This window comes from Muscardinus avellanarius, assembly GCF_963383645.1.
Source record: "Muscardinus avellanarius genome assembly, chromosome: 16".
NCBI classification, from domain to species: domain Eukaryota; kingdom Metazoa; phylum Chordata; class Mammalia; order Rodentia; family Gliridae; genus Muscardinus; species Muscardinus avellanarius.
This window is the reverse complement of record NC_137802.1, coordinates 36047416-36074781: the sequence shown is the minus strand read 5'-3', so window position 1 is coordinate 36074781 and position 27366 is coordinate 36047416. Positions and strand designations below refer to the sequence as shown.

Sequence of the window (27366 nt, the reverse complement as noted above, 5' to 3'; positions counted from 1 at the left end):
CTCTGAGTTACACCCCAATTTTTTTTTTTTTTTTTTTTTTTTTTTTTTTTTTTGAGACAGGTTCTTGCTAAGTTTCTGAGGCTGGCTTTTAACCTGCCATCCTTCTGACTCAGCCTCCCAAGTACTGGGATTACAGGCAATAATCTTTTTTCTTCCCCTTTGGTATTGGCAACAGAACCCAGGGCATTCCAATTCTGAGATACACACCCAGATGTTTTTGTTTTTGAAAGAATCTTTCTAAATTGCTGAGAGTCTTGCTGGACACTTATAATATTGAACCCTTAAAGTAAGTCTTTTTTTCTGTTTTTTATTGTTGTTGTTGTTGTTGTTGTTTGTGTGGTACTAGAGATTGAACTCAGGGGCATTCTACTTTTAAGCTACACTTCCAGCCCTATTTTATTTTTATTTTGAAATGGTCTCGCTAGGTTGACGAGAGCCTCAGTACTTGCAGAAGGTGTCCTCCTATCTGTAATCTTCCTGTCTTCAGCCTCCCACGTACTGGGATTCCAGGCGTGCACTACCATGCCTGACTTTTCTGGTGTTTTGAAGTTAGGTTTGAATATATTTTGCTCCCTAAATAGGACCCATTTTGTCTTTTACTCCTCATATAAGTCAGTTACAACTCTGGTAGCATTTGGTTGTTTTGTGCCAATTGAATGGCATTCATTGATTTTTATTTTTATCTATATTTTGCTACTGGGGGTTGAACCCAGGGCCATTCTACCTCTGAACTACACCCTTGGCCCTATTTTATATCCATTCATTCATTGTGGTACTGGGCTTTGAACCCAGGGGCATTCTACCTCCAAGCTACACCTCCAGCCCTACTTTTCATTCTTTATTTTGAAAAAGGTTTTCACTAAATTGCCAAGGGCCTCCCTAAGTAGCTGAGGCTGGCCATGAACCTGTTATCCTCCTGTCTCAGCCTCCCAAATACTGGGAGTACAAATGTGTGCCACCATGCCCAGCATTTGAATGGCATTTTTACAGGAAAGGGGATAATCTTGGAAAGTCATACCCATCTCCAAGATTTGGGGCATAATTGAACTACTGGTTTGTCTAATTATCGATTATTATTACAAATAAATCCACTCTGAAGTTTTTATATTTCTTGTCAGCTGCAGGTTCTAAATAGAAAAAATTCTTTAGTTCTTTGAATTTGCTATTAGTTTATCAAGGCCAGCAGTCTTAAAGTCCTTGTCCCTGGTTGTGTGTGTGTGTGTGTGTGTGTGTGTGTGTGTGTGTGTGTGTTTTGTGGTACTGGGGATGGAACCCAGTGGTATTCTACCTCTGAGCTACACTCCCAGCCCTATCTTTTTTTATTCTTTATTTTGAAAGAGTCTCACTGAGTTGCAAAGGACCTCACTTAAGTAGCTGAGGCTGTCCGTGAAACGCCTGGCTTGGTTGTGGTTCTTTCCTGAATGTATTGCTTACAATCTGTAGTTAGTGACAGAGTCAAAATTTCCTAAAAGGCAGTGATTCCTTTGGAGGGTAACATGGAGTAGAAAAAAAAAATCTATGTTTAAGTGTTGGATCAGCAAAGGTTAAAAGCATTTTTATATGTTGCTTGAAGTCTGTGGAGCCCTCAGAAAATGATGGCTGGTATCCTGTTGGAGGAGAACTGGAGGAATGCTGCATTCTCAGCATTTTCCTTCATTTCCTGCAGAATATCGCAACTGCAGTTTTCACTTGACATTCCGCTAGCTTCCAGGAAGGGCTCACTGAAGTGACTGTGCTCAGCAGTTTTTGTTTTTTTTAACTGTTTTTGCATATGTTATTGATACTAGCGAAGGTAGAGGATGTTTGGAAGTTTTTAAGAGAAATAGTGCTGAGTGAAGTACTTGGGGAGGGAAGTTAACCAAAACTTGAAGCACATATGTAAAAATGCCTGTACTGGGAGGTTGGTGGTATCACAGTGACTATCAAGCATCAGCAGGTCTCTCTAAATCTGAGTCCTTGTGACACAAGAGGCATTAAAGCGGTAACTGAAACAGGACACACAGAACAGTTGCAGAATAGCTTCATCCAGATTCCTTACATTTTCACTATTGAGATGAAACAAGAAGGAAGGCTCTAGAAAGTATAAAGCCAAGCACTAATTGTGAAATATACATCCTTAGTAATGCTGTCATAAACACAAATTTTAATGTACTTTAAGTTTTAGCTGAAACAGTAAGTGTACTCTGTTCCAAGAGTATTAGTCATTTCTTAGGAAGCCTCCTCTGTTATAGGGAAGCCAGTTATTGATACATTTATTCCTATTTGATCAGATGTAAGAACCACTGAATGAAATTGGTAGCTCGTATAAACCTATTACTCCTTGAATGTGGTGTTTGTAGGCAAAAGCACAGTTGTGATTGATTGCTGAGACAGGAACCTTTGTGTTGAGAGTTGTCTTTAGTCAGAGAATTGAGTTTTGAAAGATATTTAATCCAATAATATCCATTAAGAACAGCAGAAAAACAGTGCTAGTGTTAGACATCTAATCAGATAAAACCACATCTATGACCCGTTTTGTCTTTTAACACTACTTTCATATTTGATCACTGAGGTATGATAATAAAATACTTATCACCCTTGGGTTTCCTGATTCAATGGTATATAATGGTTTTTCCATCCTCTTTAGGAACACATGAACAAAGCACACTGGCTTGTATAGGTGTGTATGTATAACCAGTCTGATTCAGAACAGTTTATACCATGATACCGTAGTCTCAGAGCTAGATGACTGAAAAGACAGAAATCTCAAAAGTGTACTTACATGCTCTCACGACAGTCTTAAGTCCACGATGTGTGTTAAATCACTTAACTTTTTACCAGCACCTTAGCATGCCTTTACCCCTCTTCAGGCAAAGATGGCACTTTCTCTCATCTGTTGGCCCTATTTTCAGTCAAATTAAGTCTCTTTCTAAAACCAAAACAGGAAAAACAAAGCTTAAAGCATTGAAAACTGATGAGCATTTAACTTAATATTTCTGAATATAATATTGCTCAAGTTTATTTTATTTTTGTGGTACTGGGGATGGAACCCAGGGGCATTCTACTTCTGAGTTATACCCCCAGCCCTATTTTTTATTCTTTATTTTGAAACAGAGTTTCACCGAGTTGCAGAGGAACTCACTGGATTGCTGAGACGGGCTGCAAACCTGTAATCCTCTTGTTGCAGCCTCCCAAGTGCCAGGATTATAATTTTGTGCTACCATGCCCAGCTCACACCCAGCTTTTTTTGTGTGTGTGCAGTAATAGGGATTGAACCTAGGAGCATTCTACCTCTGAGCTACACTGCTAGTCCATTTTTTAATATTTTGAAGTAGGGTCTTGCTAAGTTGTGGAGGGCTTTACTGAGTAGCTGACCCTGGTCTTGAACCTGTGATCCTCCTGCCTCAGCCTCCCAAGTACTAGGATTATGAGCATGCGCCACCTTGCCTGTCTCCACACCCAGCTTTCAGTGCAATCTTTTTGGTGTTTTCGTAGTTGGAAATGGGATTCATTTTTAAGTTGTGTACTTTTCCTGAAAGCTTAAGAGTATTGAACATCTTAGACATTGAGGCTGAGGCTGTGGTTGCTTTCTAAGAAATACTAGACTGAGGAGTTTTTCTTTGGGCTCTTCTGGTTGTTAGATTGAATGTTCTAGGATTTGTTTATAAGTCTTTTTTTTTTAATTTTTGTGGTAGTGGGGATGGAACTCAGTGTACCTCTACCACTGAGCTGTATCCCTAGTCCTTTTTATTTTTTATTTGGAAACAGGATCTTGCTAAGATGGTAAGATGGTCCTAGAACTTGAAATCCTCTTGTTTCAGCCTCCCAAGTACTAGAATTACACGTGTGCCAGGATGCCCAGCTTGTTTCAGCTTCTTTCAGCTTCTTCTTCTTCTTTTTTTTTTTTTAATCTCTTGCAGATTTTTGGACTCTGACTTGAATCCCCCCCCCTTTTTTTGGGGATGGAACCCAGGGGGCATTCTGCCTCTGAGCTACACCCCCAGCCCTATTTTTTATTCTTTATTTTGAAACAAGGTTTCACTGAGTTGCAAAGGGCCTCACTAAGTAGCTGAGGCTGGCTGTGAACTTGTGATCCTCTTGTATCAGCCTCCCAAGTACTGGGATGACAAGTGTCCAGCCACCATGGCCGCCTTGAAACTTGAAAATTCAGTTTTTTCTTCCTGACTCATTTGTCCTGATCTTGTTTGAAATCCTGTATATGATGAGTGTCTCACTGTACCAACTGTTCTTCATACTTTGCCAGAATTTAGTGTTGAAGCAGTTTCCTGTTCTCCTTGTTGGCCTCCCAAGAAGCACTTCTGAAAACAGTGCTGATAGAGCTGTCCTGTATACTCTGCAACATATCAAATGCAGAAGCCACTATGGCTACTAAGCACTTGAAATGTGACCATCACACGGCTGAGAAACTAAATTTTTGTTTTTTTGTTTTGTTTTGGTGGTCCTGGGGTTCCTGGAAGCCCTTCTACCTCCGGGCTACACTCCCAGACCTATTTTTACATTTTTATTTGGAAACAGGGTCTCCTAAGCCAGCGCCCGCGGCTGGCTTCAAACCTGCACGATCCTCCTGTCTCTGTCTCCCAAGCGCGGGGATTACAAGTGTGCGCCACCACGCCCGACAGAGAAACTAAATTTTAAATTTTATTTAGCTACACGTGACTAGTGGCTACCATATTGGACTGTGCTATTGTGCTTGAATTATGTAAGTCTATGACTGGCTTGATTTTCTTTTTACAAAAGTTTCAGACCAGAAGTTGTATTTTTTTTCCTTCTTACTAACTGATTAAATTGCCTAATAAGAGTCTAATTCTTGGAACTTAACTGTTCTAGTTTTATGGTCTATAGAGAGATTAATTCCCTTTTTCTTTTTTTTTCTTTTTGGTACCAGGGATTGAATCCAGAGGCATTCTACCTCAGAGCTACAACTTTAGTCCTATTTTTATTCTTTACTTTGAAACAAGGTCTCACTAAGTTGCAGAGGGCCTCACTAAATAGCTGAGGCTGGCTCCAAACCTGTGATCCTTTGTCTCAGCCTACCAAGTACTGGGATTACAAGTGTGTGCCAACACGCCTGGTGGATTTTATCTCTTTTAACCTATAATTGTCCTGTAATGTAATTTTCAGTGTAGATATAAAGCAATCTTGTCTTTCTGGGTAAGAATATTCTAGACTACAATTTTAAAAAGGCATGTTAAGATCAGTGGTGGAAGAGGCTTTCATTCTTTCAAGAGGTGTTTATTTTATTTGAGGAGCCTGAAGCAGGCGAGGCGACCTGGAGCTGTGAGGCACTGGCAAGCTTTGGTTTTGGCGTGGTGTCGCTTGGGTGGGTGGGCGAATGTCTGTGCGTGGGCTTCTGAACCAGAAAGCTCCAGCTCTTCCACGTGTTGAGAAGAGAAGAGCTGTGGCTGCTTCCCATTTCACCTTCTGTTTCTTGGTGTTGAGCTCTTCAGGGTAAAGAGAATTTTTGATGAAACTGACCTTATGCCATCTGTTTGCCATATTGTTCTGCAGTGCCTTTCTAAAAATAAAAATTACAATTTGGTTACTTGCTGGGTGTAGTGATACACACCTATAATTCCAGTACTTGGAAAGTTAAGATCACAGGTTTGAGGCCAGTCTCGGTAATTTAGCCAGACCCTCAGGAACTGTTTCAGAATAGAAAGGGCTGTGAGTGTAACTCCAAGATGGAATGCCTCTGGGTTTAATCCCCAGTACCCCTCCAACAAAAATTGGGTTACCTAGCATGAACATTTTGCATGGTTTTCAAGGTTCTGGTCTATAATTAGATAAAGAGCAGAATTGGAAGTCTTTTTTTTTTTTTTTTTTTGGAGGTACTGGGAATGGAACCCAAGGGCATTGTACCTCCAAGCTACACTCCCAGCCCTATTTTTTGTTTTAGTTTTTTTTAGTCTTTTTATTTTATTTTTATTTTTATTTTTATTTTTTATTTTTGTGGGTCTGGGCATAGAACCCAGGGGCATTTGACCTCCGAGCTATATCCCCTGCCCTATTTTTTAAATTCTTTATTTTGAAACTGGGTCTCACTGAGTTGCAGAGGGCCTCACTTAAGTAGCTGAGGCTGTCCGTGTCTCAGCCTCCCAAATGCTGGGATTACAAGCGTGTGCCACCACGCCTGGCTAGTCTTTTTATTTTTGAAACAGGATCTCACTTAGTTGCAAAGGGCCTCACTAAGTAGCTGAGGTTGTCTTAGAACCGTGATATGATTCTGATCTCATCCTCCTGAATGCTGGGATTAGAAGCGTGCACCACCATGCCTGGTTAGAATTGGAAGTCTTAAAGCATACCTCCTCAAAAAAATATTTCACAGTGTCTTGAGTAAGTTAAACTGCCAGAGACCACTAATTTATTATCAGTAGTTAAACACACCCAGCATCTTAACCCACCTTATGGACAGCTGAATTAAGCAGATAATGAAGTGGAAATGCAAAAGCGCCAACTTTGAGTTGGCCTAAAGTGCTGAATGTGTTGTAGGTACTACTACTAGTCGATATCTGTAGAAGCCCTTAACAAGTGTCATTCGTTGTTCTGAGCATTTCATATCAAATCCTTACAACCTGAGAACAGGTACTGTCATCTCAGATATATCAGATGCGGAAACAGATACATAGGCATAGTGATTTGTCCATGGTCATTTTAATAGCAAAACTGGGACCATATTCAGGAATTTGGCTCTTACTAGCATTCCTCAAAAGTGATTCATACTATACATTCCAAATGGCACTTGAACTGTATAATCAAAGTTATATGTTTGTACTGTGATTGTCTCCATGAATGAAGAAGTTTCTGTATTCTTTAGATTATGGGGAATTTGAAGTGCTATTGCTCACTATAAAAACTAAGAACATACTGTTTTGCTTTGTAGCCTCTTTTTTTTTTTTTTTGCGTTCCTGGGGATGGAACCCAGGGGCATTCTGCGTCTTGAGCTACACCCCCAGCCCTATTTTTTATTCTTTATCTAGAAACAGGGTCTCTCTGAGTTGCAAAGAGCCTCATAAATAGCTGAGGCTGGCCGTGAACCGCAGCTCCCGTCTCAGCCCCCCAAATGCTGGGATTACAAGCGTGCGCCACCACGCCTGCCTGGCTCTTTTTTATTCTTCTGTATTTTTTTTAGGTACTGGGGATGGAACCCAGGGGCCTTCTACCTCTGAGCTACACCCCCAGCCCTATTTTTTATTCTTTATTTTGAAACAGGGTCTCACTGAGTTGCAAAGGGCCTCACTAAGGAGCTGAGTCTGTTCGTGAATGGTGCTCCTCGGGTCTCAGCCTCCCTAATGCTGGGATTACAAGTATGTGCCACCAGGCCTGGCTTCTTCTTCTTCTCCTCCTCCTCTTTTTTTTTTTTTTGGTGGTACTGGGGATAGAACCCAGGAGTATCCTACCTCCGAGCTATATTCCGAGCCCTATATTTTAGTCTTTTTTATTTAAAATAATTTTTTGGTGGTACTGAGGGTGGAACCCAAGGGCTTTTCTACCTCTGGGCTATACTCCCAGACCTATTTTATACTTTATTTGAAAACAGAGTCTCACTAAGTTGCTGAGAGCCTCACTAAGTAGCTGAGGCTGGCTTTGAATCTGTGCGATCCTCCGGTCTCAGCCTCTCAAGTGCTGGGATTACAAGCTTGCACCACCATGCCTGGCTGTCTTTATTTTTTTTGAAACAGTTTCTCACTGAGTTGCAAAGGGCCTTGCTAGGTACCTGAGGCTGTCCTCAAACTGCGATCTTCAGGTCTCTACCTCCTGAATGCTGGGGTTACCAGTGTGTGCCACTATGCCTGGCTTGTAGCCTCTCTCTTCCTCTGCATGTTCACCCAAATTGAGGAAGGGAGGAGAGGAGAGAAGTAAAGGGGACTTTTTTTGTATGTGTGTGTGCTGGGGATGGAACCCAAGGTCATTCTATTCCCGAGCTATACCCCCAGACCAATTTTTTAATCTTTATTTTGAAACAGGGTCTCACTGAGTTACAAAAGGCCTCACTGAGGCTGTCCGTGAACCTTCTGTCTCAGCCTCCCAAATGCTGGGATTACAAGTGTGTGCCACCATGCCCAGCTGAGGGGGACATTTTAAAAAAATCATTTGTATCATGTAACTCTAGGGTACTCCATTTTTGCTTGGCTGATTAATAATAAATCTGTTTGTTTACCTTTTGGTAACTAGGTTTGAGCTGCCAAGTCCTTAAAATAGTATGATTTGTAGACCAAAATCTAGGCTGGAAACCATATTACAAGTTACAGAGTTTATAGGTTTCTCTATAAAAAGAAGCAGGTGATAATATGATTTTTGTGCATTGTGCCAGTAATGTTTTTTGAAAAGGGAGGATGAAATGTATGCTTCCATATGCTCTAGGATACCTCCAGTAGGTTATGTTGTCTCTAATTCCTTGAGGGAGGGGAGTGTTACTGGAAAGATGGGTGGAGTGACTTTATATTGTATTAAATGCCTTTGTACAGTGTGCATGCTTTACCATATGCATGTGGTAACTATACAAAAAAGTAATCTCTTTGGATCCAAGTTTATTGACTCTGTATTAGTGTAGCAGAATAAAAATTTCTCATAGTTTGAAAAAACTTTATTATAGCCAGGCATGGTGGCACACACCTGTGATCCCAGTACTTAAGAGGCTGAGACAGAAGGATCACAGGTTTGAGGACAGTGTGAGCACGTTAGTGAGACTCATCAACCTGGCAAGACCCTGTTTCTAAAATAAAAAGAAGAAATAGGGTTGGGGTTTTAGCTTGGAGGTAGAATGCCTCTGTTCAACCCTCAATACACAACACACACACACACACAAAACTTTATTTACTTATTTATGGTGCTGGGGGTTGAACCCAGGGGCATCTACCCCTGAGCTACATCCCAGCCTGATTTTTTTATTCTGTATTTTGAAACAGGGTCTCACTAAGTTGCAGAGGGCCTCAAACCCGCAAACCCTGAGCCTCTTGTCTCAGCCTCCAAAGTATTGGGATTACAAGCATGTGCCACCACGCCCGGCTCACAACAAACTTTATTATAGAAATGTCCAAGCATATCTCGAAATATGATCTTTCCAGCTTCAGCAGTAGTAACATTTTGCCAGTTGATAGGATAAAAATGGGGGCATAATTTGGGTGTTATTGTATGCTTTCTTGAACATAACTACAAAATGGAAACTATTGTATGTCCTCTCTTTTTGTTTTTGTGGTACAGGGGATGGAACTTAGGGACATTCTATCTCTGAGCTATACCCCCAGCCCTATTTTTTTATTCTTTATTTTGAAACAGGGTCTCATTGAGTTGCAAAGGGCCTCACTAAATAGTACCTGAGGCTGTCCATAAATCATGATCCTCCTGTCTCATCCTCCCAAATGCTGTGATTACAAGCGTGCGCCACCACGCCCAACTGTATGTCCTCTTAATAAGGTCTTCAAATAAGGTCTTTCCAACCTTGTTTGAAGAGGTGGACGCAAATGTAAGTTCCTGCTACTGATAGGAATAGGTCACTTAAAGTTTCTATCATTTCTTTTCCTAACAATTAGGGAGGGCTTTTTTTTTTTTTTTTTTGGTGGTACTGGGGGTGGAACCCAGAGGCTTTCTACCTACCTTTAGGCTATACTCCCAGACCTTTTTATTTATTTTTGTGTGTGTGTGTGTGGTACTGGGGGTGGAACCCAGAGGCTTTCTACTTCCGGGCTATACTCCCAGACCCATTTTTATATTTTATTTGGAAACAGGGTCTCACTAAGTTGCTGAGAGCCTTACTAAGTAGCTGAGGCTGGCTTCGAACCTGTGCGATCCTCCTGTCTCAGCTTCCCAAGCGCGGGGATTACAAGTGTACACCACCACGCCTGGCTACTCCCAGACCTTTTTAATATTTTATTTGGAAACAGGGTCTTACTAAGTTGCTGAAAGCCTCACTAAGTAATCTGAGCCTGGCTTCGAACCTGTGCGATCCTCCTGTCTCAGCCTCCCAAGTGCTGGGATTACAAGCGTGTGTGCCACCACGCCCGGCTCAGGGCTCTTTAGCAATCAAGAATTTCTTGTTTAATTGTTTACATGGCCATCACATAAGTATACTTTTAACATGTTTAAACAGTATTGTTAAGAGTTTTACTGAGTAGTTTAGAAGACAACGTTTTGTTTTTAAGTGTATGGCTCTGTGAACTCTTATGAGTCCCTGGAATATTTTCTTCAATTGTTGAAAAAGTTAGTAAAACTTCAGGAGTTTAAAAACACCAAAAAATAGCTGTATATACCTTCCTTGAAAGTAAGTGGACAACTTGGTAAAAGGCTTCCCTGAAACTCATCCTTTGTATGTTTTTGGGGACCACTTTTTTTAAAATTTTTTATTTTTGGTGGTACTGGGGTGGAACCCAGGGGCCTTCTACCTCCGGGCTATACCCCCAGACCTATTTTATATTTTATTTGGAAACAGGGTCTCTTAAGCCAGTCGAGGCTGGCTTCAAACATGCGTGATCCTCCTGTCTCAGCCTCCCAAGCGTGGCGCTTACCACGCCTGGCAAGGGGGACCACTTATTTTTATCTTCATCCATTAGTTCTGGTACTTATGAACATTCAAGTTAGGAAATAAGAATTAGTAATTCATAATTTTTTTATTGTAAGCGAATTTATAACTTATACATTTTATAGCTGTGTATTTGTCTTGCATTGCAGCATATCCTGAACTTGTAAAGCTAGTTAATATTCTGCTTTATTACCGTGTTTGTATTAGTGGTTAGGCAGTTACTTGGCTCTTTGCCCCTGGTATTCACTGACTGTGTTGCTGTAACTGCTTTATAACTGGTTTTGCCCACAGTTAGAGGTGTCCGAGGGGAGTGAGGGCAAGTCCTATGCTGCCTCTTACTCAGCTCCTGGCCTGTTTTTTTTTTTTTTTTTTTTTTTTTTTTTGGTGGTACTGGGGATGGAACCCAGGAGACCTCTACCTCCTGGCTATACTCCCAGACCTATTTTATACTTTATTTGGAAACAGGTCTCACTCAGTTGCTGAGAGCCTCACTCAGTAGCTGTGGCTGGCTTTGTTCCTGTGCAGTCCTCCTGTCTCAGCCTCCCAAGCGCGGGGATTACAGGTATATGCCACCACGCCCGACTGGCCTGGTTATTTTTAAACACTAGTAGCAGACAAGTTTGACCAAAGAATTAGATAAAATACAATTAACTGGGCTCAACCAGGCCAGTGATAGTCTCTGGAGAGGGAGGCTGTATTGCTGAGGGAATAAAAGATGAAAGAATGATTTTTTTTCTTTGCCTTTTCTTTCTTTTTTTATTTTGTACCATATTTGTTGTTTATTTTTGTGGTCCTGGGGATGGAACTCAGGGGCATTCTACTTTCCAGCTACATAACCAGCCCTATTTTTTAGTTTTTTATTTTTTTTAATTTTAATTTTATTTTTATTTTATTTTATTTTTTTGGTGGTACTGGGGTTCCTGGAAGCCCTTCTACCTCCGGGCTACACTCCCAGACCTATTTTTACATTTTCATTTGGAAACAGGGTCTCATAAGCCAGCGCGCGGCTGGCTTCGAACCTGCGCGATCCTCCTGTCTCTGCCTCCCAAGTACGGGAATTACAAGCGTGCGCCACCACGCCCGGCTAGTTTTTTATTTTTGAAACAGGGTCTCACTGAATTGCAAAGATCCTCACTAAGTAACTGTGGCTGCCCATGAACTGCGATCCTCCCTCCGGTCTCTGCCTGCCGAATGCTGGATTTATAAGTGTGCACATCACGCCCAGCACCGTGTGAATTTATTACTTTGGAGGGGAGGGAAAGAGAGAGGGTCATCTGGCCAAGGCTAATAAAGCCTTCAGGTACCTTCTTTCAGTGAGACTTAGTCTGTCATACTACATTTTATCTTACTTTGTCACACATTTTGACCCACTCTGGTAGAATTAATAACTTTGGTTCTTACACACTTACTTGGTTTTCAAAGACCTATCATCTTTGGATCCACTGTATTTGTTTACCAAATACTTGAGTATTTTCTGAGCACATAAAGTAAATCTGATGTTCTTATTTTATTGTTGAAACCCTGTATCTCTCTCTGCCCAGAGAATAAATTCAGAATTCATACTGGGGTACTTTTAGCTCATCAGCCTAGCCCTTGCTTGTTTCTGTAACCTTTATTCTCCTTAAGCCTTTCATAATGTATACTCAATGTTAGAAAATACTTTGAGCTTCCTTAGAGGCTCGCACATCTCTGTGCCTTAACACACACTCTTACACTCTTTCTGTTGGGAATATGCTAGTTCATAGATTCCCAAACTTACTGGCTTATGTCCCCATTTCAGAAACAAATTACTCCTTGCAGCCAGGCGTGGTGGCGCACGCTTGTAATCCCAGCATTTGGGAGGCTGAGACAGGAGGATGGCAGTTTGCGGACAGCCTCAGCTACTTAGTGAGGCCCTCTGGAACTTAGTGAGACCTTGTTTCAAAATAGAATAAAAAAATAGGGCTGGGGTGTGTAGCTCAGAGGTAGAATGCCCCTGGGTTCCATCCCCGGCAATGCAAAAAACAAAACCAAAACAAAAAACCCAAACTCCATGCCCCCTACTCCCTGGGTGCTTTCACCGCCCTTTTACTCAGTGCTCCTCTAGTTGGCCCCCTCCCTGTGGGTCCAGGGTCCTGTTTCTGCTGCCGCCGCCCTGAGTGGCATCACTGACTGTGACTCTGCCTAGTGTGTCTGTCTCCCTTGGAGAGCTTTGGAGCTCCTTTGACAAGGCCCCTCACGTGTGCTCCGAGTGGTACTCTTCACATAGTATAGCAACTTTGCTGTCCCTCTGCTCTCCTAGTTCACTGTTCCTTTAGATCAAGAACTCTGTAACATTTAAACCTTTTTTATACTCAAGCTAATTAAAAGATTCCTGAGGCATAATGCATATGAAAAAGTAACTATGTTGAATGTTAAGGGAGTTAAGAGAGAATATATCCAGTAGCTAAAAGATCTTAAACCAAGGAACATGACCTCAAATCCTTGAACTGCAAACTCTAGCTCTGAGATGTTGCTTTCTTTTAATAATCTTAATTCTATATCTTAGGTATAACTGTGGTTATAAAGAAACAATCTAATGCCATATTTTCTGGAAGATGAAAAGTCCATTACGTGTCTTCTAATTGCCTCACATTAAGTAATAGTTAATTGTCACGTGCTTTAAAGGCTAACTAGAGATTTGTAATAATGACTATATAAATGTTTTTCTAACCTACTTGGTAATATGGTTTATTATTTTTTTTTCCCAGCTCCAGAACCTGGGTATCAACCCAGCAAACATTGGCTTCAGCACCCTGACCATGGAGTCAGACAAATTCATCTGCATTAGAGAAAAAGTAGGAGAGCAGGCACAGGTGGTTATCATTGATATGAATGACCCAAGCAATCCAATCCGAAGACCAATATCAGCAGACAGTGCCATCATGAATCCAGCTAGCAAAGTAATTGCATTGAAAGGTATATAAGATTGTGTTAATTTTTTTTCTGAAAGCTCTTTCTGTATATATTTTATGTAGATATAATAATTAGAGTTTTTTTAAAGTTTATTGAATAACTTTAAATAAAATAGATTTTCAAAGTTAATACTGGAATTTGTTTTCATCATTTTTATTTGGAATGTTTCTATGAAATGAAATGTCTTAGAATAGATCTACTTAGAATAATTTTATATTTTAAAATAAATACATTTAAATTTTTATATCTGTGTTGTATAAAACTGCTAAAACATTTCTGCAAAGGAAATAAATTGGTGATCATATTCTATAATAAAGCATGCTTTACTAATATTAGAATCTAAACATTTTGGAGTTTATGATGATGATCAACTTGTCTTTGATTTTTGTACTTCAGACTCATGTTTCATTTAGATAATCACTGTCTAAAAATGACTTGAATTTACACTGATTGCTAAGTGTTTGTGTAGGTAAATATTACAGCTTCGGAATCAAGGGTATTTGAATTTATTCAGACTTTTTTGTGTGCGATACTGAGGATTGAACCCAGGAGCATTCTACCTCCAAGCAACACCCCCAGGCCTATTTTATTTCTTACTTAGAAGCAGGATCTCCCAGGTTGATGAGTCTTAACTACTTGGTGAGACTGTCTTCAAACCTGTGATCCTCCTGTCTTAGCATCTTAATTCTGGGATTTTAGGCATGTGCCTGGTGAAAAGGCATTTAATTGACAATCATTTGCTTTATTAGTTTTCTTTTTTCATTATAAAAGGAGTAGTTCAAATTCGTGGGTGAGTTTTTATAGGTGCTGAAATTTATAACTAGACTTTTTTTATTCATGATTTAAACTTTTTATTTAATAATACAGTATTTTATAAATATCCTTTATAAAAAATTTTTGAAACTAGTATTTCAGTTTTCTGGATTTTAGAATATTTTCTTAGACTTGTTAAGCATCCTAATCTGAAAATCCAAAATTAGAAATGTACCAAAGTCCAAAATTTTGTGAGTTTCATGGTACTCAGAAAAGTTTCAGAGTTTAGAGCATTGGATTTTCCATTAGGGATGCTCAACTATAATACTGGTTGGGAGTGTAAGTGGTCATTGTGGAATGTTAAGAGGGAGGGTATTCAAACAAGTCACCACAAAGCACAAATCTAAGGCTGGAGTTGATCTTTTTGTGGGTCTGGGGATGGAACCCAGAGGCATTTGACCTCCAACCTACACACCCTCCCCAATTTTTTATTCTTTATTTTGAAACAGGGCCTCACTAAGCGGAGGCTGTCCACGATCGACGATCCTCCGGTCTCAGCCTCCCAAATGCTGGGATTCCAAGCGTGCGCCACCACACCCGACTTGGAGTTGATCTTAAGTAAACATGTTCAGCTTTCACCTGGTACCCAATATTTTGTGGTGGAAAGCATTTTGCTTCTATTAAAAAAAAAAATTACACTTGAAGATATTAAACTCCCTACAGCTGCCTTAAAAAATTTAAATCCAAGTGCTTAGGAGCTTTCACACTCTCTATTAAAAGGCCATTGTTTTAATTTGTCAAAATTCATTTCTATTTTTAATGTTACTGTTATCTTATCACATCTCTTAATGCTTTCTTATGTGTGCAGATGGTGAGTTATCATAAATTAGATTGTATTAGTTATTGTCCTGCTCCATAAAAAGAATAAACTGGAAAGACTCTCAGAGCATTATAAATAGTGTCATTGCTTTGTGCGCAGATGCCTGCTTTATGGAGTTAAGCTGTCATCCTCTGCCCCCTTCCCCAAGCCAGCCCTTTTAGATACACTGTACTCCCTTTCGTGTAAAATAAATAAATCAACAAGTAAAGAAATAAAATGTCTTACAATGTGGGGGTTGGGGAAGGCAGCAAAGGAGAGTTAAGTCATTACAAAATACTGCTTCCTCTGAAGCTAGTTTTAAACCTTATACTTTCTTTTTATAAACAGGACTATAACTCTCACAATTTATCAAGTCTGGTTGTGGCTTACATCCTGTGTGGGATGGGAATAACATACTTTGTCTTATAGAGGTTTTTGCACATGTGGTTAAAGGGTTGTGGTACAAAGCTGTTAGCTTTGTCCCTCTCCACACCCTCTGCTTCCCCTCCGTTATGATTTTTGTCTTCTAGGAGCCAGATTCTCTGTGGCTCAGAATGGTTTTCCTTAGTTTCTAAGGATTAATCTTGATAGCATAGTAGTAGTTGTGGACTTTGATCTCCATTGGCTTCAGTTAAATCACTTTTGACTGTAACAGATTTGAGATTACAAGTATAAGCCCTTGCATCTGACTCTGGACTTTTAATGCTTAAGGCAAATTTCATCCTCCTTTTACTAAATGCTTGCTATCCTGACTGGATGAAGCTTGAACTTTGTTGTTACCTCCAGTGTATTAACAGCATCCAAAAGCGCCCTCTTCCTTTGTCTTCCTCTCCTTTCCTCCAGCCCCTCTACCTTTCCTTTGTTTCTTAAACCAGTTAAATGTAGCATGCACTTCTCACGGTAACAAGGCGAGTTAAAGTAGATCCTCTTTTCCAGAAGTAGTTTCCACAAGATTTAGTTGATGGAAAGGCAACTGCATTTTAAGAAGTAGACATTTTATACTTGGTTTGTGTTAGGTTTGCTTTGTTCTGTGCACTTATAGCTACATCCTTAATGACAAGTATAAAGATTACAACTTTGTTTTGCATCATTGTTAAGAAAGCTATTCTTTAGACTCCTTTTCAGTTGGGATTTAGAATCCTGTGGAAGTTGTTCTTCCTGTTAAAAATGCGTTTCTTAGAGGTAGTGTAGTTTTTGCTTACAGTATATAAATTGTCTAGTCTTAGCTATTATCCTTAATAGTTGTTCCTCTATCAATGTGACTTTCTCAGTCTTACTATAGAACCATTTTGTGTAGAACTTAGAAGCTGTTTTAGCTAGGTATCAATTCTGCTGAACATTACTTTGTAATGATTTATAATTTTTAATTCTGTGTTTAGCTGGGAAAACTCTTCAGATATTTAACATTGAAATGAAAAGTAAAATGAAGGCCCATACCATGACTGATGATGTCACCTTTTGGAAATGGATTTCCTTGAACACGGTCGCTCTTGTTACGGATAATGCAGTTTATCATTGGAGTATGGAAGGAGAGTCTCAGCCAGTGAAAATGTTTGATCGCCATTCCAGCCTTGCAGGCTGCCAGATTATCAATTACCGCACAGATGCAAAGCAGAAGTGGTTACTTCTGACTGGCATATCTGCACAGGTAACCTTTTTCTAGTTTTGATAACCAATAGGTCTAGAGAACTGTTTTGCTTAAATGCAGCTTATTTTGAAGTTAGGTCTTTTATACTTAATCCTGATGAATTTGACTTAGTCTGCAAGACTTTTTATTCTTTCTTTTTAGAAATATTTCCGGCTAAAATCCTTTATACTGACAAAATTTCAAAGTACACTTATCAGTTGTTTTTAATTTTTTTTTATTTATTTTATTTTATTTATTTATTTATTTATTTATTTATTTATTTATTTTTTTTGTGGGTCTGGGGATGAATCCCAGAGGCATTCAACCTCTGAGCTACACCCCCTGCCCTATTTTTTATTCTTTATTTTGAAACAGGGTCTCACTGAGTTGCAGAGGGCCTCACTAAGTGGCTGAGGCTGTCCGCGAACCGCGATCCTCCTGTCTCAGCCTCCCGAATGCTGGGATTACAAGCGTGCGCCACCACGCCCGGCTGTTATCAGTTGTTTTTAGATATTTCTTGCAGATTGAATAGAAATTGACTTCTAGTATGAATGATTTGGACTTTAATATAGAGAATATGTACTCTACTGCAGAATGAGTATTTTGTTATCCTTTTCATTAACACAGTATTTTAAAATGATGGGAGATGAAGAACATTTTAAACATTCATTTTGAGCTTTACTAAGATAGAGTGTGGAGCTCAACAATTTTAAGATGAATCAAATCTACCTGAAAGACAAATAACAATTGTAAATCCTGAAGATGTTGATATATTCTAATTATTTCACTAATTGATGTATCTGGGACTTACTGGCTCACTGGTTCTCCAATCTTTATTTTCTTTGATCTTTTGCAGCAAAATCGTGTGGTGGGAGCTATGCAGCTGTATTCTGTAGATAGGAAGGTATCTCAACCCATTGAAGGACATGCGGCTAGCTTTGCACAGTTTAAAATGGAGGGAAATGCAGAAGAATCAACATTATTTTGTTTTGCAGTACGAGGGCAAGCTGGAGGGAAGGTAAGATTTGGCTTTGGTAATTATTTTAGTGAATCTTTCTGCTACTAATTAGTCATGTAAACTCAAAATAGTTGTTTGCCTTTCCTATTAATTTGTTTTAAATTTAGATTTGTGGTGAATTAAGTTTGTTCAAATTCTGCATCTAGTTATACTTGTCCAAAATGAAAGGTTTTTTTTTTTTTTTTTTTTTTTTTTTTGATGGTACTGAGAATGGAACCCTGGGGCCTTCTACCTTTGCATTATGCTCCCAGACCTACTTTTTTTTTTTGAAATAGGATCTCCCTAAGTTGCTAAGGTCCTCACTAAGTTACTGAGGCTGGCTTTGAACCTGCAAACCACCTGTCTCCACCTCTCAATTATTTTGATTATAGGCATGTGCCACCACACCTGGCTTCCATCAGTGTTTATATTCTTTATTTTGATTTCCTTAATCAAAGACCTTATGTTGGTGTTTTCTAACTTTACTCTGCATAGAATCATTAGGATTACTAAAATGTGCATGTGTGTGCCATACATTTAGACAGTGATTTATTAAGTGGTGTCCATAATCAGCATTTTTATTTTATTTATTTTGGTGGTACTGGGGTTCCTGGAAACCCTTCTCCTCTGGGCTACACTCCCAGACCTATTTTATATATTTTAAAATTTGGAAACAGGGTCTCTTATGCCAGCGAGGCTGGCTTTGAACCTGCGCGATCGATCCTCCGGTCTCTGCCTCCCAACTACGGGGATTACCACGCCCGGCCATAATCAGAATTTTTAAATACCTTGACAATATAGATGGAATATAGACTATGGTTTGAATAACATGACCTTAAATTTGAGATTCACAACCTGGGCTGTACATTGCAGTTACTTGGACACATTGAAGTACTTTGTTAGAATTCTTAGTTGTAAATAGCAGAAATGAGGTCTGATTGATCTGAGCATAAAAAGTTTAGTGTAAAGATATTGGATACTTGACACAGCCAGGGTGGCTGTACAACCAAGTTTGGAAAGTGAGGAGAAAGAAGGGAGAATTGGCAGCAGCGCGGGTCCCAGCCAAAAAGCATGTCACAGAACTCTTAAGCATTTTGCCTTTAGCCGGGCGTGGTGGCGCACGCTTGTAATCCCAGCATTCAGGAGGCTGAGACCGGAGGAGCGTGATTCGCGGACAGCCTCAGCTACTTAGTGAGGCCCTCTGCAACTCAGTGAGACCCTGTTTCAAAATAAAGAACAACAAAAAAAATGGGCAGGGGGTATAGCTCAGAGGTCAAATGCCTCTGGGTTCCATCCCCAGTCCCGCCAAAAAAAAAAAAAAAAAAAAAAGAATTTTGCTTTTCCTATGTCTGTACTGCTGGATGCCTGGAAACTGTTTGTCTGCCATTTCCATCGCAGAAGTAGAATCTCTGAAGTATTAATAACCTCAGGTCCTGAGCTCCCTGTTTGAAGCCTGTTTGAAGCCCAGTGTAGTCAAGGTCACGTACTGTGTATCAGAGCCAAGAGGTATAGAAAACATATATTTACTGTTTTGAAAATAGAGGCTTGCTTTACTTGCCATCAAAATTTGTAAAGAGCTGGGCATGGTGGCGCACGCTTGTAATCCCAGCATTAGGGAGGCCTAGACTGGAGGATTGTGGTTCGCCTGAAAGCCTCAGCTACATAGTGAGGCACTCTGTAACTTAGTGAGACCCTTTTTCAAAATAAAGAATAAAAAACGGCAGGGGGTGTAGCTCAGAGGTAGAATGCCCCTGGGTTCCATCACCAGACCTGCAAAAAAAAATTATAAAGAGCCAGGTATGGTGGGGCATGCTTGTAATCCCAGTATTTGGAAGTCTGAGACAGGAGGATGGCAAGTTTGTGGCCATTCTCAGACACTTAGGCCATCTACAACTTACTGAGACTCTGTTTCAAAATAAAGAATTAGCCAGGCATGGTAGTGCACCTTGTAATCCCCGAGCTTGGGAGGCGTATACAGGAGGATTGTGCAGGTTCGAAACCAGCTGTGCTGCTTAAGAGACCCTGTTTCCAAATAAAAATATAAAATAGGTCTAGGTCTGGAGTGTAGCCGGAGGTAGAAGGGCTTCCAGGAACCCCAGTACCACCCCAAAAAAAAAAAAAAAAAAAAAATTAAAGATGGGCTGAGGGTATAGCTTGGACATAGAATACCCCTGGGTTCAATCCTCAGTTCTGCCCCCAAAATAAATAAATAAAAATTAGTAAAGAAGCTGGGTGGTGGCACATGCCTGTAATCCCAGTGATTGGGAGGCTGAGACAGGAGGGTCCCAGGTTAGAGGCCAGCCTCAGCAACTTAGTGAGGCCAGAACCAATTTAGTGAGACACTGTTTCAAAAGAAAATAATAAAAATAGTACTGAAGGTGTAGTTTAGAGGTGGGGTTTTTCTGGGTTCAATCTTCAGTATCATGAACAAGAGAAAAGAAAATAAACAGAAAAACAAAACTTGTAAAAAATACCTTCTTTCTCCCATCTAGGAAGAGGATTTAGATTCTGAGCAGACCAGAATATTAATTTAACTTTGTTAGAACATTCCCCGCCCCCCCCCCCCGAAAGTAACTTTTAAGAATTAAGATAAAGATTGCTTAAAATGTGATCATCAAGCTGGCCATGGTGGTGCATACTTGTAATCCCAGCATTTGGGAGGCTGAGACAAGAGGATCGTGGTTCATAGACTGCCTCGGCTACTTAGTGAGACCCTGTTTCAAAATAAAGAATAGAAAAATAGGACTGGGGGTATAGCTCAGAGGTACCGCCAAAAAAAAAAAAAAAAGGTTACATTGATGATGTTTTTTTTGGGGGGGGGCAATACTGAGGATGGAACCCAGGGGCATTCTACCTTTGAGCAACACCCCCAAACCCTATTTTTTATTTTTTATTTTATTATTTTTGGTGGTACTAGGGGTAGAACCCAGGGGCTTTTCTACCTCCGGGCTACACTCCCAGACCTATTTTATGTTTTATTTGGAAACAGGGTCTCATTAAGTTGCTGAGAGCCTCACTCAGTAGCTGAGGCTGGCTTTGAACCTGTGCGATCCTCCTGTCTCTGCCTCCCAAGCGCTGGGATTACAAGCGTGCGCCACCACGCCCGGCTTTTATTCTTTATTTTGAAACAGGGTTCCATTGAGTTGCAGAGGGCCTCACTAAGTAGCTGAGGCTGTCCATGAACCATGATCCTCCTGTTTCAGCCTCCTGAATGCTGGAATTATAAGCGTATGCCAGGCAATTTAATCTCTTAATGGAATTTTGTTTTGGGGGTGGGGGCTAGTACTAGGTCTAGAACCTAGAGGCATTCTGACTCTGAGCTACAACTTCAGCCCTTCTTATTTTTTATTTTGAAATAGGGTCTTGCTAAGTTGCTAAGAGTCTTGCTAAATTGGTGAGACTGGTCTCAAACCTGCGATCCTTTTGTCTCAGCCTCCCAAGTACTGGGATTACAAGTGTGTGCTACATGCCTGGTTTCAATGTAATAATTCTATTCCCTCTCCCATATGCCAGAACAGAGTGCTTATGTTTAGATATGAATTGATGTAATTTAAACAAAGAGATATATAGGTTTTAGAAATTAGATTATTCTTAAGATAGGATAGGAATGTTTTTTTGAAAACTTATTCAAAAAACTTTAGTATTGCCGGGCGTGGAGGCGCACGCTTGTAATCCCTGTGCTTGGGAGGCTGAGACAGGAGGATCACACAGGTTTGAAGCCAGCCTCAGCTACTTAGCAACTTTGGGTTCCACCTCCATTACCACCAAAAAAAAAACCCCACAAAAGTTTAGTATGAAAATGAATATTTGAAATATAAAGAAAATCTATAGTTTTTTTTTTTTGGGGGGGTGGTACTGAGGTGGAATCCAGGGGCTTTTAACTACTTCTAGGCTATACTCCCAGACCTATTTTTTAATACTTTGGAAACAGGATCTCAGTAAGTTGCTGAGAGCCTCACTAAGTAGTTGAGGCTGGCTTCGAACCTGCGTGATCATCCTGTCTCAGCCTCCCAAGTGCAGGGATTACAAGCGTGTGCCCGGCTATTTATAGTTTCTTGAGACTATCACAAATTTCCTATTTTTCATAGTCTGCCATGTCTTTTGATGGAAGACACCAGTTTTCAGTATTGTTAATCATCCTAATCAAGGATGATAGTCTGTGACTTTTATGTGGTTGATAGCTTAGAAACCGAATTATTTTTTGTCAGTGTATTCCTGGCATGACTAAGAAAAATACAACACTCTTTCATTGATATTTAAGCCTTCTCTTTCCTGGCTGATGTGCAGGATCAGGTATTTTATTTATTTGTTTGTTTTTTGTTTGCAATACTGGGGATGGAAGCTATGGGCATTCTACATCAGAGCCCAACTTCCAGCTGATATTTCCTCCTCCTCCTCCTCCTCCTCCTTTCCTCTCCTCTCCCTCCTCACCTCTCCTCCTCCTCTTCTTCTTCTTTTTTTTTTTTTTTTTGGTAGTACTAAGGGTGGAACCCAGGTGCTTTTCTACCTATTTTATACTTTATTTGGAAACAGGGTCTCACTAAGTTACCAAGAGCCTCACTAAGTAGCTGAGGCTGGCTTTAAAGCTGTGCGATCCTCCTGGATCCTCTTGTTTCAGCTTCCCAGGAGCTGGAATTACAAACATGCGCCACCACACCTGGCTAGATTTTTTATTTTTATTTTTATTTTTGGTGGTACTGGGGGTAGAACCCAGAGGCTTTCTACCTCCGGGCTATACTCCCATACCCTTTTTTATATTTTATTTGGAAACAGGATCTCACTAAGTTGCTGAGAACCTCACTAAGTAGCTGAGGCTGGCTTCGAACCCGTGCGATCCTCCTGTCTCAGCCTCAAAGTGCAGGGATTACAAGCGTGTGCCACCACACCCGGCTAGATTTTTTATTCTTTAATTTGAAACAGGGTTTCACTAAGTTGCAGAGGGCCTCACTAAGTCTGATGCTGGCCTAGAACCTGGATCCTCAGGTCTCAGCCTCCCTAATGCTGGAATTACAAGCTGTATGCCACCAGGCCAGGCTTCTATTATTTATTTATTTATTTTGGTGGGTCTGGTTGGAAACAGTGTTTCACTGAGTTGCAAAGGGCCTCACTAAGAAGCTGAGGCCGTCTGTGCCTAAGCTGTGCAGGCCTAGAACCTAGATCCTCCTGTCTCAGTCTCCCAAATGCTGGGATTACAAGTGTGTGTCACCACTCAGGCTTAGGATCCATTTGGAGTGTGTGTGAAGACAGACAACTCGGTATAGGTTGATATTCTCCTTCTGAGTTAGAATATAGGCAGAGACGAATTTTAAGAACTTAAAGTTAGATTTCTATTTAGAAATTTTAAAGTATAGACAGGAGACTAAGAAAGGATCACAGGTTCAAGGCCAGCCTCAGCAGCATAGCAAGATTCTCAGCAATCTAGTGAGACCCTGCTTCAGAAAGAAAGAAAGAAAGAAAGAAAGAAAGAAAGAAAGAAAGAAAGAAAGAAACTAAAAAGGGCTTGGAGTATAGCTCAGAGGTAGAATGCCTCTGGGCTCAATCCTTAGTACCAAAAAAAAGAAAGAACAAACAGTAAAGTATACTTGAAAGCCATGAGAAATTATCTTTGTAGGCAGTGGCTTACCATTCTCTGTCCTTTTAGATAGATTATTTGAGGTGTGATTATTTCAGATATTCAACTGATAAACAGTTTTAAAAAGGTATTTATTTTGAAGTAATATTGACTCAGAAAGCTGCAAAGAAAATATAGAGAAGTGACCCCCCCCCCCGCCCTTTTCTTATATTTGCCCAATAGAGCTACATTTTGCATGACTGTAGTCCAGTGGAAAAAATCAGGCATTGGTATTGATATAGTTGTAGGAATCTGTGTCATTTTGTCATGAATAAATTCAAGATCACTGTTCCCCTCATGACTTTATAGTCACACCCACTCTTACTCTTTCCCACCATTCCTAACTCCTAGCAACCACTAATTTATTCCCCATTTCCATAATTTTGTCACTTTAAGAATGTTATATAAAAGAAGCATACCTTACGTGACCTTTTGAGATTGCCCTTAACCCCTGACGTGCACTCAGCGTGATGTTCATGATAGTCTATTCTTTTCTGTTCGAGGAGTATGAAACAGTATGCCTGTGTGAAACACAGTTCACCTGTTAAAGGACATTTTGGTTGTTTACAGTTTGGAGCTTCAAGTCTGCTATGATCACTTGGCAAAAGACCTAGATTTATGTAAATTTTATTTTATTTTTCAACAGTTACATATCATTGAAGTTGGCACACCACCTACAGGGAACCAACCTTTTCCAAAGAAGGCCGTTGATGTTTTCTTTCCTCCAGAGGCACAAAATGACTTTCCTGTTGCAATGCAGGTATTATAAGCAAAATAAATGGACTTTTAAAATCTCCCTTTTTTTAAAAGAAGTTATTCCAAACACTGTTTCATAATTGATGTAAATGGTGATTAAAAAAGAATTATTCCAAAATATATTTTATAAAAATAAAATTCTGATTTTCATATAATGTATAAATTGGGTTATCCTAAGCTGTCAGAATGTCGTCTTTTTTATCTTACAGATTTTATTCATATTTATGTGTTTTGTGTAATAGCTTAGGATATCCCATGATTAAATGTGTTGTAAAATTAGGGAAACCTTAAATATTACCTTTTTTTAATATAAGCTTCTTGTCAAATTCTAGAATTTTACCATCTCCGAAATTTAATTATACTAAATGTTTTCTATTGATAGATTTATTATTTTACTAACATGTTGATTTTATTTTTACAGATCAGTGAAAAGCATGATGTGGTATTCTTGATTACTAAATATGGCTACATCCATCTTTATGACCTGGAGACTGGTACCTGCATTTACATGAACAGAATCAGTGGAGAAACCATCTTTGTTACTGCCCCTCATGAAGCCACAGCTGGAATAATTGGAGTAAACAGAAAAGGACAAGTAAGAAAATCTTGAATCTTAAAAAATAAAATAATACATTATCACTAGCTTTATCTTTTTCAAAGGTAATTTTGGATATCAGAAAATACTGCATGGTTGGGAGAAGGAATGAGAGAAAATAGGGAGATGTAGGTTAAAAGATACGAAATAGCAAATATATATATCATTAACTAGTTTAGAGGTCTCATGTACATCATGAGGATTAAAGTTGATAAAATCATAGTAGGTTTTTTTTTGTGTGTGTGGTACTGGGGATGGAAACCAGGGGCATTCTACCTCTGAGCTATACCCCCAGCCCGGTGGGATATTTATTAAATAAATTTTAGCTTCTCTTGTCAAAAAAAGCCATGTAAATAATAGATATGTTAATTTGCTTCAATGTAATGTTTATTTTACTATTTGTATGTATCCTATAACATTTTGTAGGCAATAAAATGTATTTATTTTTATTTTTATGGTACTGGGGATGGAACTTAGGGGCGTTGTACCTTTGAGCTATACCCCAGGCCTATTTTTAGTCTTTTTATTTTTTATTTATTTACTTTTTTTGGTGGTACAAGGGATGGAACCCAGAAGCTTTCTACCTCCAGGCTATACTCCCAGACTTATTTTATATATTTTATTTGGAAACAGGGTTTCACTAAGTTGCTGAGAGCCTCACTAAGTAGTTGAGGCTGGCTTTGAACCTGCGTGATCCTCCTGTCTCAGCCTCCCAAGTGCTGGGATTACAAGTGTGCGCCACCACGACCGGCTTTCAGTTTAGCAATATTTAATTAAGGAGTTTGGGAAAGGGATGTAGGTACATTTTTTTATGTCTGTAGTCATTATTCTTTCTTAGAGGTAATATAAGAAAACTCCTATAAAATATAGCTTATCAAATGTGATCCAAATAGTTCCATGAAGAGTTACTACTTCTGAGAACATGTACAATTTTTTTTTTTTTTTTTTTTTTTTTTTTACAGTACTGGGGATGAAACCTAGGGACATTCTACCTTCTAGCTATTTAAGCATGTATAATCTTTGATTGCTATCAGCCAATTTCTATGACAAAGGATTAGAGATTTTGTGTCCATACATAGTGGTATTTTTAGGGATGTATTTTTTATTTTTATTTTATTTTATTTTTTTGGTACTAGAGATAGAACCCAGGGACATTCTACCTCCAAGCTACACCCTCAGCCCTATTTTTTTATTCTTTGTTTTGAAACAGGGTCTCACTGAGTTGTAAAGGGCCTCACTAAGTAGCTGAGGCTGTCTGGGACTATGATCCTCCTGTCTTAGCCTCCCACGTACTAGAATTATAAGCGTGTGCCACCACACCCAGCTCTGGATATGTATATTTTTATTTGGAAACAGGGTCTCTTAAGCAAGCGCGGCTGGCTTTGAACCTGCGTGATCCTCCTGCGCCTCCCAAGCGCAGGGATTACAAGCGTGCGCGTGCGTCACCACGCCCGGCCTAGATATGTATTTTTTAAAAATAAATTTTAAAGCCGGTTGTGGTGGCACATGCTTGTAATCCCCGCGCTTGGGAGACTGAGACAGGAGGATCGCGCAGGTTCGAAGCCAGCCTCAGCAACTTAGTGAGACCCTGTCTCCAAATAAAATATAAAATGGGTCTGGGAATATAGCCCGGAAGTAGAAAGCCTCTGGGTTCCACCCCCAGTACCACCAAAAAAAGGAAAAATTTTATAGCCAGGTGTGGTAGCGCACGTTTGTAATTGTGTTTGTAATTGTAATCCCAGTATTGGGGAGGCTGAGACTGAGTATCATAGATGGCAGACAGCCTCAGCTACTTAGCAAGGCCATTCGCAATTTAGTAATACTGTTTCAAACATAAAAAGACTAGCCCCTGGGTTCCACCCCCTGAAACACACACACACACACACACACACACACACACACACACACACACACACACACACACTATTGCTATGCTGAGTGTGGTGAACATGCTTGTAATCTCATCTCAGTACTTGGGAGGCTGAGACAGGATTGTGGTTTGCTGACAGCCTTAGTGAAGCCCTCTGTAACTTAAGTGAGTCCTTGTTTCAAAATAAAGAATAGAAAATAGGGCTGGGAATGTAGGTCAGAGGTAGAATGTGCCTGGGTCTCATCCCCAGTACCGCAAAAATAAATACATACATACATACATACATACATACATACATACATACATATGTATTGCTAAATATTTAATGTTAGAAAGTGTTAGAGTACCATTTGTGGGGTGCCTGGAATTTACCCAGTTGGACAGGAAAATTTGTATGTTTGATAACATACCCCCTACCAAGTGTTTCTTTTTCTGTGTTTTCTTAGTATTTAAATGTAATGACAAAATTCTACCAGGCGGTATCTTTTTCTCCCAATTAATGGCTAAAATTTTTAAAAACTTAGTATTTTTATTGATCTTGACACTTTACTAGTTTGCCTCCATGTTAGTACTTCTCCCAGAGTGTAAGCAAAGGAAGTAGGTTTTTTCCTCTCTTTTATTCAGTTAGTTTTTGAAAAGTGGTATGTATATGAAGAGATAATTCTTGAGTCTCCCTCCATATCCTACCTTGGCTCCAGACCTGGTTATGTGCTCTTGCTTTAATATCCATGTAACTTTTGTAGTCCCCTTCATAATACTTGCCATACCGAATTAATATTGCGTGCTTAACTATCTTAGTCACTCTTCTTCATTAGAAAAGGGCTTATTGGAGCCAGGTATAGTGGCGC

The 27366-nt window shown here is 39.7% G+C and overlaps 1 protein-coding gene across 2 annotated transcripts in view; it reads left to right on the top strand.

Annotated features, from left to right (window-relative positions):
• The window catches only part of CLTC (clathrin heavy chain), a gene marked incomplete at both ends in the record, with an annotated part of 81371 nt that overhangs the window by 11972 nt on the left and 42033 nt on the right, over positions 1-27366 (top strand). For both annotated transcript variants that reach the window (XM_080712817.1, XM_080712816.1), the window contains 5 exons: positions 13246-13453; positions 16442-16710; positions 17546-17707; positions 23944-24057; positions 24475-24648. In XM_080712817.1, coding sequence (XP_080568943.1) covers positions 13246-13453; positions 16442-16710; positions 17546-17707; positions 23944-24057; positions 24475-24648 — 927 coding nt within the window. The remainder of the gene's footprint in view (positions 1-13245; positions 13454-16441; positions 16711-17545; positions 17708-23943; positions 24058-24474; positions 24649-27366) is intronic.